Raw genomic sequence first — 22,067 nt, 5'->3', positions numbered from 1 at the left:
CAGAGAGAGAAAAATGTACACACTGTCATCCTTCCATTGGCCAGCACGTTTCCTAGCAAAGCCTCTCAGTGGCTCAGAAAGGGACCGCCAGACTTCCTCCACAACCGTACTGAGCATTCTGGAGGACCTGATGTTTGTGATGCCACCGAGAGTTTCCATGGATGCTTTTGTGAGGTGGCATACCGGCCTCTACAAATTTAGTCATTAATGTAGCCAAGGAAAATGTGGAGTTTCTAAGGAAGTTATTATTAAACAGCGGCTCCTCATAGATTCACATACCTGGCCTAGGGTCAGGAGTTCGTGTGACCGTCAGTGTCTGCCAGGCATTAATCACCGAGCCATAGAAGGGCGTGAGTCCAGTCAGGTCAACTTCAGATGGGCTGTTTATCCAGCCCAAGCCGGCCAGCGTTCCTGAGAAGCAGTCGAGCAGGAGCTAACCAGCAGCGACTGCAGCCATACAGCAGCCTCTGTGCCATCTGCAGTCTGAAGGCCGCGGTTCTGGACAGAATGTCTACAAGTCCTTGTCCTCCCTCTATCACAGGGAGATACAAGACCGACGCCCTCAGCCAGTGTTGACCGGACCAGAAGAAATTTACCAGGAGCCACTGCACTTCATCCAGTAGGCCTGATGGTGGCACCAACACAAACAAACCCAAAGTCCTCCACTCCATAAACGATTCTCATCTGGCAAATGAGCTGAACCAGTTCTACTGCCAAGAGTCCATCGGACACCATCCCCTGTGACTCCTCCGCTCAGCTTCAGTCCACCACTTCTTCCCCTCCCTCCTCAGAACTGGCCAGCTCCACCCCCTCCCCTCCTCTCTCCATCACAGAGAGGGAAGTCAACGGTCTTTTCAGGAGGCAGAAACCCCGCAAAGCAGCTGGGCCGGACTCTGCCTCCCATCCACCCTGAAGCACTGTGCTGATTAGCTGTCTCCGGTGTTCACAGACATTTTTAACACCTCACTGGAGACATGCCATGTGCCAGCCTTCTTCAAAGCCTCCACCATCATCCCTGTCCCCAAGAAACCAAGGACCACTGGATTAAACCACTATAGACCTATCGCCCTGACCTCTGTGGTTATGAAGTCCTTTGAACGCCTTGTGTTGTCCCACCTAAAAGCCTTACAGACCCACTCCTGGACCCCTGCAGTTCGCCTACAGAGCCAACAGGTCTGTAGATGATGCAATAAACATGGCCCTTCACTTCATCCTCCAGCACCTGGACTCCCCAGGAACCTACGCCAGGATCCTGTTTGTGGATTTCAGCTCGGCTTTTAACACCATCATCCCGGCCCTGCTGCAGGACAAGCTCTCTCAGCTGAACGTGCCTGACTCCACCTGCAGGTGGATCACTGACTTCCTGACGGACAGGAAGCAGCACGTGAAGCTGGGAAAACATGTCTCTGATTCCAGGACCATCAGCACCGGTTCCCCTCAAGGCTGCGTTCTTTCCTCCCTTCTCTTCTCCCTGTACACCAACAGCTGCACCAGTCTGTCAAGCTTCTGAAGTCTGCAGATGACACCACCCTCATTGGGCTCATCTCAGGTGGAGATGAATCTGCCTACAGATGGGAGATTGACCATCTGGTGACCTGGTGCAGCCAGAACAATCTGGAGCTCAACGCTCTAAAGACCGTGGAGATGGTCGTGGACTTCAGAAAGAGCACAGCCCCACCCTCCCCCATCATCCTGTGTGACTCCCCAGTCACCACTGTAGACTCCTTCCGCTTCCTGGGCACCATCATCTCCCAGGACCTCAAGTGGGAGCTGAACATCACCTCCCTCTCCAAACAGGCCCAGCAGAGGATGTACCTCCTGCGGCAGCTGAAGAAGTTCAGCCTGTCAAAGACAATGATGGTGCACTTCTACGCCGCCATCATTGAGTCCATCCTCACCTGCTCCATCACAATCTGGTACGCTGCTGCCTCTGCCAGGGACAAGGGCAGGCTGCAGCGTATTATTCGCTCTGCAGAGAAGGTGATTGGCTGCAATCTTCCTTCTCTTCAGAACCTGTACGCCTCCAGGACTCTGAGCCGAGCAGGAAAGATTGCAGCTGACTCCTCCCAACCCGGACACAAACTGTTTCAGACTCTTCCCTCTGGCAGGAGGCTGCGGCCCATCAGGACCAAAACCTCTCGCCACAAAAACAGTTTCTTCCCGTCTGCAACTAGCCTCATTAACAAGGCCCGGGTCCCTAATGACACTCCCCCTTGCAAATGATACAAATGTCTCTGCACATGTAAATACCGTTTCATCTCGTGTTGTGCACAGACCTGGCACGTCGCACATATTTGTTGTTGATTGTTGATCTTTGTTGTTGTATATTTTTATGTACGCAATTTTCTCTTCCGTTGCGTTACTTCTGCACGACACAGACCCAGAATAATGCACATGTATATCTGCAATGTTGTTCTTCCATTCCATATTTATATATTTCTACATTTATTTATGTTGACTATGTTTGTCTACGTGTAGCACCTAATCACCACAGCACATTCCTCGTATGTGTAAAACACTACTTGGCACTAAAGCTCCTTCTGATTCTGATGATCTTGTGCCACAGAGATGATGCAATCAGGTTATTCACTATCAGAGCTCTTCCCCTATAGCACAGGTGAGGTAGCTACCATTTCCATTTAGACAACCTGGCTTCTACCTTTTCCAGCACTGTCTCCCAGTTCTGCCTCTGAAAGTCCTCACTCCCTAGAAAAATTCCTAGGCTTTTTATACCCCTTTTTCCCCACCTAAGGTTTCCAGGAAGACAGGGAGTGCTCCCCACGCAACCACTCTCCCCCACTAAACAAGCCTCACTTTTTCCCCAGTTCACCTTGGCAAGGAAACTTTCCATACAAGGCTTTCTTCTAACTCTTGAATGTCTCTCTGATTGCAAATAAATACATTTACATCATCAGCATATGCTGATACAACAACAGGGGGCGTCTGAGCCAGCTCTGGCAGTGAGAGACCCCGCAGCCTGCTCCTCAACCTGCAGAGGAGAGGCTCAATGGCAATGCTGTAAAGCTGGCCTGAGATGGGGCAGCCTTGTCTGATCCCTCTCCTAACTGGCACAGGAACACTCAACCCATCACCCAACTTCACCACACAACAAGCATCACAATACAGCAGTTTTGCCCAAGACAGAAAACCCTCCACAACACCAAAAGCCTGTAAGGTAGAAAAAAGAAAATCATTATCCACAAGGTCAAAAGCCTTCTCCTGGTCAATAGATATGATACCAACATTGTTATATACTTTGCAAATATCAAACGCATTTCTCAATGAGAATAAATGATCAAACATGGAACTATCCGGTACACAGTATGATTGATCTGCACCAATTAAAAAGTAAATAACAGTTTTCAATCTATTTGATAAGACCTTGGAGAGAATCTTATAGTCCGTGCACAAAAGAGCTAATGGTCTCCAGTTCTTTAAAAGGGCTAAATCTACTTTCTTAGGCCGAAGAGAAAGAATTGCACGCCTATAGGATGCTGGAAGTGTCTCTTTTATAAAACACTCTTTGAAAATGTCCAGAAGGTCCTGTCCCATGATAGTCCAGAAGTATTTACAAAAGTCTGATGGAAAACCATCTATTCCTGGAGCCTTGCCAGACGCCATCTGAGACACAGCAGCAGTCAGTTCATCAAGAGGTATATCCAAACCCAGAGCCTCCTGATCTCCTGGATCCAGTTGAGGAAGCCCCTGGTGAAGCTCTGCAGCAGAGTCAACATCACAGCCGTCTGCCCTGAACAAGTTTATAAAAGTCCACTCCATGCTTCCTCATCTCCGTTGGGTCTGTGGTCACCTTCCCATCAGGGAGGCGGAGACACACCATCTGTTTTTTGAAGCAGCTGACTTGTCTAAGTTAAAGAAAACAGTGGTTGGTGCTGTAGTCTGGTGAAGTGTGCTTGGACCAAAAGCCTTTTTGGCTCTCTCCTGCAGGAAGAAGTTAAGCTCCTGTTTTTTAGATTGTAAAAGATCATTATTTTGCTGATCTGTTCATAAGGCATTTTCCAAGTCTCTTATCTCGCCCTCTAACTCCTGCACAGCTCTCTTGATGTTTATTGTGACACTGGCAGTGTATTCCTGACAAAACACCCTAATTTGAGGTTTTCCTACCTCCCGCCACTGAGTCAGAGAAAGGAAATCATCTTTCCGAGATCTCCAGTAAGTCCAAAACAATTAGAAAATTTCCAGTGAAGGAAAGAATCAGCTTCAATAAGACTGAATGATGGTCTGTAAAAATTACTGTGATGATCTGACTCCGGCAGTAAAAGAACAAGGTACATAAAAGCTGTCTAGTCTAGCTGCACTTACTCTACCATCTGATATTTTGATCCAAGTGTACTGCCTATCTGAAGGGTGTTTCATCCTCCACACATAAACCAAATCAGTTTTTCTTAATACATGAGACAGAACAGAGGAGGACTGAATATGTGGCTCCTCTCCAGTCCTATCTAACATAAAGTCAGTGCAGCAGTTCCAGTCACCACCCAATACAATAAACTCTCCTGTACCAGTATTATTTAGTTCTTCTTTTATTACTTTGAAAATCTCTTCCTGCTCAGAGCCTTGATTTGGTGCATATACATTAATAAAAATAAAGCTGAAGCCCTCTATTTCAGCTCTAACAATAAAGACTCTGCCCTTCACCACCTCTGTGCTCGATGTAACATTTACATTTAACTTTGGAGGAAACAAAATGGCAACTCCTGCACTTAAATTTGTCCCATGGCTAAGGACATGCTGCCCTCCCCACCATAAGCCCCAATCTATTTCATTTGTGCTATCACTGTGTGTTTCCTGTAAGAAAACTACATCTAGTCTTTTCTGTGTGATTACTTCTGTTATTAAAGGTCTCTTTTTTCCATCCCTACCCCCACTTATGTTTAACGAGGCCACCCTTAGACCTTGCATGTAAGGAGAAGAGAGACAGGCTAACAGGGAAACCCAGCAGAGATGAAACACCCAGTGTTGTATGATCATACTACTTTAATTTGAAAGTATCATTTTCTTTGACATTTTATTCTTTGTCGTTTTAAGAGTTTTCCTCAGAACGTTTCTTGCTATCCAGTAAATTGAGCCCAACAACTCTCTGCAGTGTGGTGACTTATCCACATCAGGAAAATATTCTTTGACATTTGCTTTTTTTACCCCAAAAAGTGTCATCCAGGAAGCCATTAATCTCCTCCAGAGAATACAAGTCAATACTCTGAGAGTACCTGTCTGCTATAGAGAAGCTATCAGAGTCAGATTCAAGATTCACAGTCCATGTCACCATGGCCACGAGCAGCCTTCACCTGATCATCCGCCTCACTATCTGGGCTGACCTGCAGCAGCTCTACATCCTGCACAGAAACACATTCTGCATCCTGCTCTGGCCTCCCCAGGTCATCCTCCCTCTGCCCCTACCGCTTTATTCATGCGTGAGGCACACAGATGTTTCCATGCACCACCTGCTCTCCTACCGCCAGCAGCACCTGCTCCACCGTGGTGCTGGGCTGCGGCACCACCCTCACCCCCATGCTTCAGAGACAGGGACGACGTCTCTGAGGACCCCATCCCCGTCAAGAAACACGGCCCCCCAAACCACCCAAACACACAGCAACATACAGTGACAATAAACGCAAACAATGATCAAACAATCATACAGTAAACAACAAAAGAAGTTTGAAATCACTCAGAAACTCTCAGCCACACTCACCACGCTCTCCACCACCAAACTCCCACCATGCACTCAGAGAGAGAGAGATCAGCGCCGGTTTCTATGTTATACAACCTGGACTTATATATCTCTGGGAGTTGTATAATCTTGTTATTATTTCTGGTTGTGGCATCACACTGAGGGTCAGTTCAAAACAGTTTGTTCAAATAGTGAGATTTCATCTTATTAAAAAGTTGTTGAAACAGTGTGAAGCTCCAGAGGCATGCTTCATCAGCTGTTAAAGGATAATTTCAGTATTTTTATACCCATTTTCACATATTTTAGTGTTTAATTACTAGTAGGTAAAAAAAAGTTTTGAAATCTGTGCCATAGACGGTTTCAGCCAGCAGCTGAACCGGCTGCAGTGGCTGCAACATATTCCTTCGGGACAACTGCAGCCATCAAATATACATGCACAAAAAGTGCTTTTTTTGGCCACCAGCAGGCTTGGACTGTTATAACAGGTGTCTGCCCACCATCATGCAAAGGATCCCTATGAGGGACTCCTGGCAACACTGTTTTTAACCCGAAGTCTCACTCAAGGACATTTCTCGCTCTGAAATCTCATGAGAGGCGAGTTGTTGCAGGACGGTAACGGTACTGTAAAAATATATTATATTAAATACTGTAATTTTTCTTATTGTAAAATTGGATTTGAAAAACAAAAACATGTTTAAATTATGGATGCACCAATACAACTTTTTTATTATTTGTTGAAGATTTTTTGGGTGCCTTTTCGCCTTTATTTGGATAGAAGTTTGAAAAGAGAGAGATAGAGGGGAAGACATGCAAAGAGCCCCAGGTGCATCCCTATTGAATACCAGTGCTTTATTTTTCCATATTTAAAATATCTATGCCTAACCATGTTTGATAACAGATAGGGAAAGCATTGACCTTCACGACACTGACAAATTAACAGTATTTCATTTAAATTGGCAGTGCATTCATAATTTAAACATTTGATTTGGTTTAACTTACTTAAGAAATGCTTAAGGAATTTTGTATTACAAAGACACTAAAAATTAAGTATAATGTAGGCCTATTGCTACTTGTTTGTGTAAATCCGTCCCGTCAATGTTGCGATCGCAAGTATTAACACAAATTCAAGAAATCACCATGAATTCAGCGTGATTTGTGCAATATTGAGTCATCGCAACTTTTCCGCACATTTGACCTCTCATCACCATTTCCCGCAAACGTACGTCATATGTCAGCAATCTCACTTCCTTGTTTACAAAATGCAGCAAACATGTGTGAGACCAACGTCTCACATTTGCAGACAAAACAGTATCCGGATCTTCTTTACCAAAGCGGGGGTAAGCCGTTTTACAAAACGTGCGGTATTGTGGTCAAACATAAAAGGAAATTGTCTATTGAACACTTTGCCGCCGCAAAACATGAAGAAGAATGGGAGAATGGCAGAAACGCGTGGAGGATATCAGAGGAGACAAATCCCCGTGACACAGGCTGTTGCATCGGCCGGTCAATTGCAAGCCCTGAAATAATCAAGGTAAACTGGTAACTTTAAATAGTTATGCAGGATTAGGATTAGTTTGTCCAGTAGAGATGGAGAAGAATTTTTCTTCCCTTCTTATCATCAGTAAATCACTGTACAGGTGCACTATTAAAAGAACCGCCATGCAAAGTTTGACCACATCCTTTTAACATAATGTTCTGATTATAATAACACATGCAGCGTGCACTTGTGATGTCTTATGAGCACAACTTTGATACATCTTTTACCACAAATAACATGATTCATCCAACCAGGCGTTCTCTAGTTGGTGACAAATAGCTGATCAAAGCTGATATTTCCACGTTTCAATGAGACATTACAGTGAAGAATGATTAATCACCAGCAACAAGGGAAAACTACAGTATTTTGGTAAAAACCATCACGTCATGAGTCACTCAACAGTTGTTCTTTCTGTCCAGATTGTTCTCCCACAGCTTCGGTTTATGTGCAAGTACCTCCCACTCGTTTCTCTTGTACTACTTATAAGCCTCTCTTACCCTCTTCTCATCGCAACCACCTCCTCTTATTTGACCTCCTTTCTCCCACGTTTGTACCTCCTCCACTGCTTGTCCTCACCTTTGTCCTCCTTCCCATCACTCCAACCAATTCTCTCCTCTACTGAATAAGTTCCTCTTTACCCAGGTTTTCATTTCCTCTATTTCTCTCCTTCCTCTCCTTTTTCTCTCTCCTGCCATGAACTCCACATCCACTTGCCCTTTACTTCCCTCCCATCTCTTTCCCTACCTCCTTTTATCTTCCCTGAGGTTGTTCTACAAGCAACGAGTTGGAGTCACTGAGCATGTGGTGGCCATCTGTACTTTGACTTACATAACTACACACGTACATGTACACGAACAAACAGAACAGACAGAACAGTCACGTTTCCCCTAAGTATGAACAGGGGTGTGTGGATATGATTGCGTAATGAGTGACTGAATAATAATCTTTTTTTGTAGAGCACTTTTCAAAAACAAGTTACAAAGTGCTTTACAAGTGTCAAGACAATAATAAATGCAAGAAAACCCTGAAAAGACTAAAATACACGTTTAAGATAAATATAAAAATAGAATAAAATAAAAGGGATAAAATAAAGTCAAATAAGATCGGGAAAGGCTCTCCCATAAAAGTGTGTTTTAAGAAGGGACTTAAAAGAGTTCACTGACTCAGCCGACCTGATTTCCTCGGGCAGGCTGTCCAGAGCCTCGGGGCCCTGACAGCAAACGCTCTGTCCCCTTTAGTTTTCAGTCGAGACTCTGGAACAGACAACAGACCTCTGCCCGAGGATCTCAAGGTACGTGCTGGTGCGTATGGGACTAAAAGGTCATAAACATAACAAGGCGAGAGGCCATGAAGAGCTTTAAAAGTGATCAATAAAATTTTAAAGTGAATTCTAAAACATACTGGGAGCCAGTGTAATGAAGCTAAAATAGGGTAATGTGGTCATATTTCTTTGTTCTGGTGAAAAGCCTGGCAGCTGAGTTCTGGACAGTCTGGAGTCGATCAATAGATTTTTGGGTTAAACAGGTGAAAAGGCTATTGCAATAATCCAGGCGTGATGAGATGATGGTGTGTAAAATGGTTTCGGTGTCCTTAAAAGTTAACATAGATCAAATTTTTGCTATATTTCTAAGTTGATAAAAACATGATTGAACAAGCTTTGTGGTGTGCTGCTCGAAATTTAAATTACTATCAAACCTACTATCTCTATATTGGAGAGATTCTGAATGTGCAGAAAATTTTGAACATGAGCAGAAAACCTGTTGAAACACAGGAGCTATTAAAGTCCAGGAATTTATAACTTAGATTAAAGTTAACTTATTTGAGGTGAAAAGGCGCCACATGCACATCACCAAACAAAAGACACAAAAGAGGGGGGAAGAGTTGATCTACAGGAGAAACATAGGATATTTAAAGGTAATAGCTACAGAATGCCCGAAAGCCTAATATCATATTCTATTCATCTTTTATTTAATAATTTATTTTGAAATTGTGCTAAAATTGTGAGTTTGGCTGCTGAACATTTTAAACAATTCCTGTGGATAGAGGAGTGATGACTCCAAGGATTTCAGGATTGGGCATGATGGTGAGGGTGCCAATTTAAAATCTCGCCTAGGGCTCCAACATTGTCAGGGCCATCCCTGCTCTGGTGCATAATTAGGAGCCCATCTGTTTTGTCTCCTCATTTCTTTTTTTTTTTTCTATTAGTGGTTTCTGAGTGGTGCTTATTGCAAGAGGACTTCACACTGTGCTGATCGGTCTCTTCTTGCAGGAGGAAAACTATGTTGTGGGTGTGGTCATACAGTTTGAAAATCATATCAAACAAATTTGGGAATTTTTAGGTTAAAATAAGTCAGTCAGGATGACAATAAGTGTGTGTGTGTGTGTGTGTGCGCACGTGTACCTGATCTGTTGTTGTGACATTGTGCTGTAGTGCAGGTTGAGTCTGGTGATGTGCCCGTCTCTTAGTTCCTGGATAGATGCCTTTTCTCCAGAGGTCTGCTGCAGCTCTGGATCCACAGTCTGGACCAGCTCCCTGTCCTCAGATGGCAGCCACAGCACCTTCACATTTAAAAAAAATCCACACACATCCACAAAATATGTTGTTACCACTTATAATAATCAACTTTATTTGTCACATACACAGTACAACGCAGGTGAAATTTGAAACACTGGCAACAATCGATAACTGAAAGAGGAAAAACTACTAAATTCGAAAAAAACTGACCAAAACTGGCCAAAAGGAAACTTTGCTGTTGTCAGGTTTGCCATACTCATCAGCCAAAGATCCAGATATTTTTGTTTTTCCAACAGAGTTAGACATCTTGTCTCTTGTGAATTGCGTCACGTCAGTTTGAGGAGTTGGAACCTCCCAATTAAACTTTCATATCAATAAATTAAGGTGATCAACGTTATACGTTTGAACCAAGAAGTCTGTAGGTATTTGGAATAAGACAGATTATAAAGTCTGCCAAATTTAGTCACTTCAGTGCCCCAGATACATATTTAATCAACACATGCATATTCTGTTGCTATTAAAATATAAGTAAGATCAAACTTAGTATCAGCAGATAGCCAATATTAAAAGGACTCTGATTTGATATGAAAAAATAACTTAATCTGGACATCTCTAATTAAAATACATGCTATGGATATGTTTGTAGAGCCACTGTAGCCAGAGTTTATTACTGATCTTCTAAGTCATGGAACGAACAAACCCACCAATTTTATGTCAGATTTCAACTGAACTGCAGAATTAAAAATACATCCACTCTTTAGCCGGCAGATACCTGTGAGGAGTTGATGTGGGCCTGCACCACCTGCAGGGTGGTGTTGATGTATGACTGACTGTAGGGATGTCCGTGCGGTGGCCTACGCAGGTCAAACAGCACTAGTCTGTTGCTACGGGCCGCTACCTCCAGGAACTGGGCCAGTGAGGGAACAGACTGGTTCTGGACCTGGGAGAAGTCCGCCTCAGACATGGACGACACAGTACCAAATGGATCCCTCTGTAAGACAGTGTGTGTGTGTGTAGCAGAGTGACATTGAAAAAAAGGGTTGCTTAGCCATTGGATTCATGGAAAATGGGAAAAATGTAGATGTGTTTATTTTGATTATTTAAAAAAAGAAGAATTAATAGAGTTTTTTATTTTTAAATCTAGTTAATTAACGTGCAGTGGTATCAAGTTTAATAAAAACTATGGTTATTATGGTTATTTTTTTTTGGTTTTTGACCCCATTGGTCTCGTCACTGTCTATTACCCGATATAATTTTGAGCAATATGCTCATCATAAGAGGCCTACAGTAGTTTAATGGTTAACTCGGACCTGGTCAGTGTCCTCTTGCAGCAGGAGATGCAACATGTAGTTGCACTATTTTCTAGTTAAATAACTGAGCCAAACTTTCAGAAAGGGTGTGGCTCTTTGTCTAATTAATTTTTTTTATAAATCTGGACTTTCTTCTCTCAATGTTCAGTAAAAGATTCAACCTCTCTTGGTTTTATAAAATAAAAGACATCAACCTAATGATAAGGGAAATTTGCATAGCTGCTGTGAAGATGACATTTGGAGATGGTGTTTTATCAAGCAACAGTGTCTGAATTTCACACTTCAGCAGTAGTGCTTTTGAGGAAACCAAACCACATTACTATACTATAAATATACTATAAATTGTGTTTGTGTGTTAGTCTCACCGATAAGAACCAGTCACCAGCATTCAGTTGCTGTAGCTCAGCCCAGGTGAACATGGAGGCATCGAGGTGTGTTCGATTTGGGAAAACATCAGCGACGTTAGTGGTTCTCCTCAGAGTGGAGTCATGCATCAGGAAGGGAACACCATCATAACTACAGAGGATTAGTGGGAGTATTAAAAAAAAGAGTGACAAAGTGAAGATCAGGATGTAAACAAGGAAAAGTGAAGACCACAAAAATGAGACGCAAGTGAGTATGAACGAAAGAGGAGAGCAGGGAGGTTGGAATGAAAAAGGAAAGGAAATGAGGAGATGAGAGTGAAGAGAGGATGATTAAATTCATCAAAAAACATTTAATCCTCCTAAAAACTGTTCTCTGCTGAAAACACCTGCAATTAAATTAAGTTTGGCTTTTGACTAAGCCATCTGTCTTTCGTGAACACATAAACAACTCAGTGAGCCTGATATCAGTTATGTACAATGTCCAATAATACACACAGACACACACACTAATAGACTGCCTCACAAAACCCTTGACAGTTTAATTACACAGAAACTGCCAAGTAGACACAATAATTCATGCAGACCATACACACACACACACACACACACACACACACACACAGGGAACTACCACACACAGGGGTCACCAGCAGCATGGTATTAAGCTAACCCGCTAAGGCTGAGTCATGCCATGTTGCTAATCTCCCTGTTTTCAGGCTGTAAAATTGTGTGTAACCCACCAGCCGTGGGCTAATGGCAGGGCTAACGGCTAACTGGATTAGCATGGCAGTAATCACCTTAGCGCTGAGGGTAGCACGCTAGCATCTGATCTGTACAATTAGCATGAAGGCACAGACTCAGTCAGCATCAGTTCACTGCCGCCAGGCTGCTGTGCCGCTAATTTTACCAGCAAGGAAACATTTTGTGTTATTAAACGCCGTTAATAATTACATTGATGATTGGGTCCCCTTGAAATAATTGTGAAGATACATTTTAACAATTTGTTCGTTTAATCAGGCACCCGCTAATCAAGGGACATTAATAATAATAATAATAGTGATTTAAACTCCTGTAATCCCAGTTTGGCTGTTTTATTAAAGCTTTTCCTGCTATTAGCGGTTTGGCTTTTAAGACGCATGTTGCTAAATAAGGACAGTAAATATATTTCATGATTTTTAGCATAAAAGTGATATTAAAAGTATGTAAGAGTGTTGTATGAAAGTGTAATGCTATCAGTGTCAAAGAATAAGAGAGAGGATCCACTCAGTTATGTACTTTCTACTTAAACAGATGACAAACCACTTCTTCATGTCGGGTGCTTGTTTATATATACACACACAACAGGAAGCGATTATGCGAGCATGTTTTCTTGAAAGAGACTGATCCTCGCCGTCTGTGACTTCCCTGTAATATATAACTGTTCACTGAACTGTTATCGGGACATTAACAGGAGGGTGTTTGCATGACTAAATTTATATATAATATGAATAATCAATTAACAAATTCTATCAATTAACGTTACTTATAGTTTTACTTTAAGCTAGGCTATGAAGGAATACAGTAGCGCACAGAAGCCGTGCTTACTATCTATAGAGTGCCTTCTGTTTACTCGCGGAGCGCTTCTCTCGGTGTCCGTTCACATGAGAAGCGTAGAGCGACCCCGCGGGGCCAGGCGACTACGCAGGCGGAGTGACGTTTCCCCGTGTAAAACGACCTTTATCTTTCAGGTTACTATTTTAACAAGGCGCCCTGTCAAGTTGTCTTGTTACGTTAACATTTTGTGTTTCTCACCAAAATGAGACACGAATAAAAACGGCGAGCTGCTAAGCAAAACATTGCTCTATAGCCTCCCATGTGGTCAGAAGCTCCACAGGGTACCTTTAAGTTAGCCAAACTTTTTAGTATTTGTTTTGTCCTCTCAATTCCCACAAGGCAATAGAAATTACCAGGAAACCCAAGAAAACAAGTGTGCTTACCCAGTTCTGGTGAAAGATTAATAAATACACTGATCAGCCATAACATGATGACCGCCTGCTTTTTCAGCAGTTTGACCTACAGTAGCCTGTTGGATCAGACCACACAGGCCAGCCTTCGCTTGCCACATGCATAAATGAGCCTTGGCCCTGTCAATCCTTCTGCTTGCCCATCTTTTTCTGCAACTATAAGGACAAAACCTTTACTTGCTGCTTAATAGACCCCACCCACTGACAGGTGACATGGTAACGAGATCAGTGTTATACACTTCCCCTGTCGGTGGTCATAATGGCGCAGTGCACAGCTTGGAGAACACCTCAACATATATGTACACGCACACAGATACACACACGTGAGAGAGGTTAATACCTGATGGTGACATCAGTCTCCAATCCTTCGCCTCCAGCTTCCACTGCCTTCTCAAACGACATCACAGTATTCTCTGGAGCAAGCTATACACACACATACACAGTGAGACAAAAACATTCCCAGAGTCATAAATATTATCATAATAATAATAATAATATCATAACCGATGGAAATGATGAACAGTCTTAGTAAAAAAAACAGACTTTAAACAGAATTAAGACAGATCCAGCCGTCACGGTTCACTTCTGTCTCACCATTGGAGCTCCTCTGTGTCCGATGAGTGTTGGGGCGGGTCCCAGCGTTCCTGCCTCTTTAATGCAGGGCGAGTACATTCCCAGAGGGACCAGGTAGAGAGAGAACAGCATGGACAGGTAGAGACCCAGGACGGCCACCTGACGCACTGAAGAACACACAACACAAAAGGATATACTCTGAGGATGTAAATTCATATAAATACTTATCTTTTTTAATCACTAAATATAAGATGTTTCATTTAAAACAGAAGAAGTCTCTAGTACAGAGTATCCCTAAGTGTGCGCCCACTCATGCATCTGTTTTTACATAATATGCATGTTATTATTGGGGGTTGGGTGGCGCAGGGTGCCATGACAAATTATTTCCATCCCACTTTATATCTTTGTGAACCAGGGCTCAATGAATGGTTTGGGTTTTGAGTATGAAAATGATGTGAATGAAATGCTACTGCCTTTACAGCCACCAGATCTCAACCCAGTTTCACACCTATGGAAGATTTTGGACAAATGTATAAGACAATGCTCTCCACCACCACCTGCACAAGACCAATGATAAAATATAACTTTAATCTTCAAATCTTTTTAGTGATTGTATCTGATGCTATACGTCCTTTTGTCATGTCTGGCTATGTTTGTTTTTTCTTTTCTATCTGCTTCACTCAGGTCTCTCTTGCATGAGATTATCTGATTGAATAAAAGGTTTTATATAAATGAGGCATGATATAACTCCAATAGAGTTCCACAGACTTGGCGAGGAGCACTGCAGCTGTAGAAGGAGGCTCGTGGTGGCCTGACTCCATACTTCGAAACTTCCTTTAATTTGTCAACCATCTGTAGCTACCATTATCTGCTTATACCATTAAAACACAGGGTGAGAGAATAAGAAGGGATTATTATTTGCGACAGCTACTGCAATTAAATAAATCAATGACAGTGTGAAACTGTTAATGCTCTTTAATCAACATACTGTCTAGTTATATTGATTACCTTCTCCGCTTGGCTATAAGTCACCAGAGCATTAAAATAAAGTGAGAGAAGCCCTGCTAGGTTGGGGCCTTGCCTTGCAACAGGACCGCAATCGCCTCACCATCATTTAGTGTGTTATCCTCTGTATTTACTCATTTGTGTGCCATTTGTCTAGTCTATGTAAATTTTAATAAACTTAAAAAAGGTAAAAATCCTGCTTAAAGGTTCAGTGTGTAAGTTTTAGTGGCAATGTTATACTTTTCTCCATGAGGTTGTACCTAATATCAATTTAATTTCTAAATCCAACAACAAAAGGCTGTAAAAACTGTCAACATATGAACCTTGTTTAATATTCTTCTTATATATTTATATTTAGTATTCTTCTTATATATTTGTGTTCTGTTCTGTATACGTCTTTATGTACATTTTATTCCTCTTTTTGCAACAACACATGAATGCACCATCAGTCACTTCCCTCCCCTCCCTTTCCAAGCGTGCAGGAGAAGCTACGGTGGCCGACACGCTCCATCTGTGCAAAATAATACGCGTCGTCCTCCAATTGTCCAAATTTCACATCTCTTCTTACTTCTAATGAAACAGACTACTACTACTACTTCTTCTGCTTCGTAAGTATTCAACTTAGTGACAAAACGCACTCTCTGTAGAGCAGTTTCTCCACTTGGGCTACTGTAGAAACATGGCAGCACAACATGGCGACGTCCATGTAAGGGGAGCCGCGGTGTATGTAGATAGAAATGGCTCATTCTAAGGTAATAAATACATAACAGTTTATTATGTAAGGTCTTTATACACCACTGAAAACATAGTTATGGATATTATAATGCATTTCTGTCAATAGATCCTCTTAAATATTACACACTGGACCTTTAACCCAGCATCCTTCCCGTCTCACATTCCATTAGTGCTTGAATTCAATAAAACTTCAAAACTAACCCGCCAACTCTTTCCTTTCACATTCAAGCTTTGAAACTGTGTTTTCATCTCAATACAGTAGAACAGGGGAGAGTACATCGTGTGCTTTAGCGAGTCTCTCGCTTCTCTCCTTTATCTCCTGCCAGAAGAGACCCCCCGACATGACTCAGCATCACTTTACTCGCCAAATCACCGTGGCAACCAGGGACAGTACCCATGGAGAGCAAAAAAGAGACGTAGAGGTCAAAGCCATTCAGCGGAGAGGAAAAGGCAGTCGGACACACAATGCAAGACAGACTCAAAGAGAAGGAAAGCAGAGCAGCTACGAAAAGAAATAAGATTAAGAAACCAAAAAAAGAGTCAATGAAAGAAGACAGAAAGCGTCAGAGAGACAAAGAGAAGAGAGAGAAATTGAGTAAGAAAATGAGACATTGATTTTCTGTTAAGAGTAAGTGGAAAGAGTGAACGAAGTATGGCAGGGAGGTCTACAGCTGTAAAATCCCTGCCAGACAAGTGCGCCACGTTGCTGAGGGGTGTATTTGATTTCAGCGAGCGGGGCAGCTCAGTACTTTTTAGACCCTGAAACACTTCTCTGTCTGGCAGCAATCAGCAGATATGTCATTTCAACAAGGGCCCTCAGCCATTTCCTCCCTCCAGTTACTGCTGCTAGGGCAATGAGAGGTTGGTTGTGCTTGACACTTGATTTCCATTCTTCTTCTGTCTCTCTTTCCCAATAACACTCCCAAACATCAAGTATTTTGATGTACAAAAGGGTCCTGAAGGGTCTGGCTAAGCTGTTTGGGGGTCTGGATTTAGGTCAGGGGAAGTGAAACCGATCAGTTAAAGATCTGATAAACAGGTTTTGATTGTGTATGTATGTAAAACTGCATGCATTTAAACAACTGTTTACATGTCCCGTTTCGTTGTCCTGTTTACAGTTGTTGCCCAGTACAGCCTTGCTTAACAGCATCACAGCAAAAACTGTTTGAGGAAGGTGAGTGCATTTCCTTGTTTTTCTCTAAACGTTATATACTAAGACAAGGCATCAGCTTGCCTACCTTTCTTGTTCATGCGGAAGAAGTGCAACGCTATTGGCCAGGAGAGAATTGCCATTAGTGAGACTGCAGCCACATGGAGGAAAGGTGCTGTCACCTAAAGATGAGAACGAGGAAGAGAACAATGACATTTCAATCAAAACATAAAGTGCAAATTAATAATTGTTAAATAAATGTTTAAAATTCAATTGGCTAGTGTGTCAGGATTAACTAACCTGCAGGGAGAGAAGAAGAGTCTTCCATTCTTTTCTCCAGAGGTCAGACAGGATGGCGGTGGCAGTGACGGAGAACACCAATGACACCAGGATGCCAGTCTGCAACAACACAAACAATGAGAAAACTCAACATATGACAACTTAGGACGAGGGGGAACACAAAAATACAAAGAACTGTATGTCAGTGTTTGTGTTTATTTATTCTTTGTGTGTGTGATACCTTGTGGCTCCAGTGAAGGTACAGCCTCTGACCCTCAGAAAGCAGACACACTGCCAGCACCTGAGCAATGTTTAGATATCCATCAAACATTATTACATAAAGCTGTAACTCTCCAACAGTCAAATTCTTTTCTTTTCATGCCTTAGCAGATTTAAAAATAACACGTGGATATCTTGTCACAGCCAACAACAAGTCAAAGTTTTTATATGCCTCAGACTTTTCTGCTGTCTGTTCACTGTACAATTTTAAAAATGTTATTGTTCCAATTCCATCTCCTACTGTATGAAATTGTCTGCGATGTAAATTAACTTTGTTTGAGAGCTGTCTCTGCAACACACTCTCACAAGATCTGGCAACACATCTCTCTGTTGGCAGAGGGCGTTCAGAGGTTTTTCAGTTATGAGTAAGTTATATTAAAGTTCGTTATCTACCGATAACATCATGCACGCACAACCCAATATGTTTTGATCCAAACACAACAATAAGAGAGGCAAGAGGAGCGGCAACCACACAGAAGTATATACTATTTCATCCCATTGGTGCAACTTGCAATGTTTTATCTTTTATAGCATCTTTGGTAGAAGTTTGTTTGTTAGCAATAATGATAACAAGGCGGAAATGTGCTGCCTTGAGGCGCCATCCTATGTGCCAATTCACAGGTGGCTCTGCATTAACTTGCTGGAACCTGACAACATTTTTGACGTGTTACAAATTAGTTTGGGGCCAGTTGATCAACCCTCACTAACTCTATAAAAGAGTTGTGTGGCTCAAAAATCGTGTCCAAAATAGGCTCTAATCATACGGTAAAGTAAACTCAGATTTCTCCTTCACTTCATATGTGTTCATTTTTCTGTCTTACATAATATTTGTCACCTCAGGCAAGCGGATGAGCTCCTAAATGTCAGATAAGTGCTGGAATGGCTGATGCACTTGCACCTAATTAAAACAAATTGCTTCAAACACTCTGGTTTAGTGAGAAAAAGTGCAATAGGCTCTGGCTGAGAAAGTTCTTCTGCTTGTAATCGGGTGGTTAGTGGTTAGTGTTTTCCATTCACACAATGGTTTTCACAGCTAATCCAGGGATTTGAACCGTCAAACTTCGATCTAAAAACAACACCGCATATCTCTGTAAACAACTTACAAAGAGTGTATAATCAGACCTCTGAGTACTAGAGACTTTTTTCTTGTTTGCTTGTTATTGTCTTGTTGAACAAAGTGAATCAGTGAAGCATACCAGTAGTAGGGAGGTGTATGTGAAGAGAGTAGCAGCAATGACCAAAAGGACCAAAGACCAGGGAAACCAGAAACCCAAAGTCCCAAAGTTAAACCTGAAGAAGCACAAGAAAAACCACCAACAGATATGACATACAGTGTGCTCCATGTTGTGAATCAAGTTTGAATGATAGGTTGGTCCTGTCATACATTTATTTATTCATTATTAGGATGATCAATTCACTCATTCCTTTGTTAGTTGTTTATAAAAAAATTAAAAAAAACAACCCTATACCTCATCATGGCAACAAATGCCCTATAAAGTACAACAAAAAACATACGATAAGCAATAAGAGTGTGTGTGCAGTGCATATATATGTTCAGGTTTTTTTGTGTGTGACCCACCAGTCAAAGTCTATGTAGTCATTCTGAGCTTCACTCCAGAAATAAAGGAATAAAAAACTCAGGAAGAAGGTGAGGATCAGGAGGCCAAAGCTGCCACACTCCACCTGTAACACACACAAACACTGAAGTCATTTTTTGTCTTAACAAACTACCCACATTAAGCTCACCTATTTTAATGATTAATCACTACCTTTAAGTTTTAAAGTGAACTTTATTTTCCTCACTTGATAAAAAGGATTTAAAGTCATACTTGGGAGGCAAAACAGCAACTCCCTGATGCTACACAATCTGGCAGATACGGAAGAAGTCAATCATATTAGCGAGTGCATGTGGAAGCAGTATATTTTGACACAAGCTGACGAAGTATATATGTGCTGATATTAAGCAGACTGACTGTTGGAGTCAGCACGCGGGATGGAGGAGAACTGGCTAGGGAATCAATACTCTCTGCACGATCAGCAAACCAACCGAACTCAACTCACTGCTTATAGATGGTGCTCTGTGTGTGTGGGTGTGTGTGTGTGTGTACCTTGCTGCAGCAGCACTCTCCTGGCTGCGCCCGGGCTCTTTGATATCGTCTCCATTGGCAGCCATAGAGGCCAGCCAGACAGGAGACAAACGGCTGGTGTTCATACCTGGTACAGTCAATTAGGAATTAACCAATAAAGTAAACATCAGAAAGAGCGTTTACACAAAAAGACATTGAGCAGCATATTACCCGGTTAACAAAATGAGTACGTTTTAAAAACTGTCTAGACTTCTGGAGGAGCCTGTTTTATCGGAGCTGGGTGTACCCAAACTCTCTAGGCTCTGTGGCTGAGAGACCTCATATCAAATCTTTCATATCTACTTATGCTTTGTAATTTGAGATGTGCAAAACATTCAGATAGCAGATTGATCTGAAATGTGCTTTGTCATTTTGACACAGAGCTGACGCTTTTCCGGTGAACCAAACGGGCTGACTCATGTCAGTTTTAGTCCCAGTTAATCTTTCTTATCATCTTATTAATTAATAATTAAAGTAGCTTGTGAAAAACAATCTGAATTTCTTACCTTCTGCTTCTCATTTAATTTTCAAGTTGCATCTACAGTCTGTCAACATTCATTAGACTGATACTCAAAACTGTGCTTTTCTCTTTTCAGTAAACAAAATATACTGTTATAATAAAATCATTTTAGATTTGTTGCTGGATTCTGCTTTAATAAAATGCTACCAAACCCAACTCTACCACTGTGTTTCATAAACATACTGCAGTAATACCAATTTGAAAATAGTTATGATGATGAATTCTCTGTACACAAAGAATCACTGAGTGTCATCCTTCTGTGTAGACAGACAGTAGGCAGTTGTATTTCAGAACAGTTCTCCATGAAAATAGTACACAGCAAAGTTTTTAGATCATCCTGAGTAAGCAGGACATTGTTTTGAGAGAGATATTGCTGCTTTTCTTTTACAGTGTCATTTTCTGATGCTTTAAAACAAGTAAACTACATTGTATTAGGGTGGTGGCAGAAGCGATTTAATCCTCACCAACTCAAATATATTACTGTTATTATTATTAGTCATTTTGCTGATGTTTTTATCCAAAGCGACTTACAATTACTATATACAATGTCTCACAAAAGTGAGTACACAGCACACATAGTTGTAAATATTTGATTATATCTTTTCATGTGACAACACTGAGGAAATGACACTTTGCTACAATGTAAAGTAGTGAGCGTGCAGCTTGTATAACAGTGTAAATTTGCTGTCCCCTCAAAATAACACATCACACAGCCATTAATGTCTAAACCGCTGGAAACAAAAGTGAGTACACCCCTAAGTGAAAATGTCCAAATTGGGCCAAAAGTGTCAATATTTTGTGTGGCCACCATTATTTTTCCAGCACTGCTTTAACCCTCTTGGGCATGGAGTTCACCAGAGCTTCACTGGTTGCCACTGGAGTCCTCTTCCACTCCTCCATGACATGGTGGATGTTAGAGACCTTGCATTCCAACAGCCATTAATGGCTGTGTGATGTGTTATTTTGAGGGGACATCAAATTTACACTATTATACAAGCTGTACACTCACTACTTTACATTGTAGCAAAGTGTCATTTCTTCAGTGTTGTCAAATGAAAAGATAGAATCAAATATTTACTTCAATGTGAGGGGTGTACCCATGTTTGTGAGCTACTGTATATATATATATCTATCTCAGATGTCACACATCTCTGGAGCAACTAGGGTTTAAGTGTGTTGCTCATGGAAACATTGGTTGATGTTGCAGTTGGAATCAAACTCAGGTCTCCCACACTAAAGACATGCGTCTTATACACTGCGCCATCACCAATCATGTGGTGTAATGTAAACTATCTGCAAGGCTGGACACCACTAGAAGGGAGTATAAAATGTTTGTTTCATTTTGTGACATAAAGTCACTCCACACAGGCCATTTTAAACAACCGTCACTAACACTAAGTGTCGTCTTCAAAGCAATGGGAATGCCTGCACAAACTAATGAATGCTACACACAGTTACTGCAACAGCTTGCACAAGAACCAATAATGCAAGCAAAGACATTCATTATCATAGTTATAAGAATGTGGGTATTAAAGGGTATTAAAGAGAAAGAATTAATTCTGTTTACATTGGGGTGTAAGCCTCATCACTGATCGGTGGTGATGTGTGTTATTTTGTACCTTTGCAGCAGCTGCCGCCGCACCACCTTTAGCTTCCCCAGCTTCAGTCTGGTCACGGGCAAAAACTCACCCACAGCCCGGCATCACAGAGAGTGAGAGAGAGGCAGAGAGAGAGGGAGAGAGAGAGGGTGAGACAAAGAGAGAGGGGGGAAGATGAAGGGACAGGAGAGAGGGGATAGAGAGAAAAAAGATAGGGCTGTTGGCCACCACACTGCCTTCACCTAGAGGGAGAGAAGAAACTCTAAATCAATTTAAAATGTATTTATAGGAAAACTAGACTCAGCAGGGCTCTTTCTCTCTGTGTAAGTGAAGTCCTAGTTTTACCTTGAGGATACAGAACTACACAATGGCATACACCATCAGCT

General features: G+C 41.8%; 1 protein-coding gene across 1 annotated transcript in view; it reads right to left on the bottom strand.

The window, feature by feature from the left end:
- gdpd4a (glycerophosphodiester phosphodiesterase domain containing 4a) overlaps positions 1–21,785 on the bottom strand; it is a gene marked incomplete at its 5' end in the record, with an annotated part of 37,084 nt that extends 15,299 nt beyond the window's left edge. Inside the window, 12 exon segments of the mRNA XM_038693680.1 lie at positions 9,625–9,782; positions 10,511–10,729; positions 11,414–11,564; positions 13,757–13,839; positions 14,011–14,156; positions 16,968–17,061; positions 17,180–17,278; positions 17,400–17,459; positions 18,634–18,727; positions 19,017–19,120; positions 19,546–19,651; positions 21,703–21,785. Of these exon segments, the coding sequence (XP_038549608.1) occupies positions 9,625–9,782; positions 10,511–10,729; positions 11,414–11,564; positions 13,757–13,839; positions 14,011–14,156; positions 16,968–17,061; positions 17,180–17,278; positions 17,400–17,459; positions 18,634–18,727; positions 19,017–19,120; positions 19,546–19,651; positions 21,703–21,785 (1,397 nt within the window).
- Positions 21,786–22,067: the final 282 nt, after the last annotated feature.

The sequence above is a fragment of the Micropterus salmoides genome, unplaced genomic scaffold (genome assembly GCF_014851395.1).
Source record: "Micropterus salmoides isolate LMB-PRFRI ecotype aquatic unplaced genomic scaffold, ASM1485139v1 Ms_hic_scaffold_3, whole genome shotgun sequence".
Classification (NCBI taxonomy): domain Eukaryota; kingdom Metazoa; phylum Chordata; class Actinopteri; order Centrarchiformes; family Centrarchidae; genus Micropterus; species Micropterus salmoides.
The sequence above is the reverse complement of the archived record's forward strand: the minus strand, read 5'-3'. Positions and strand labels throughout refer to the sequence as shown.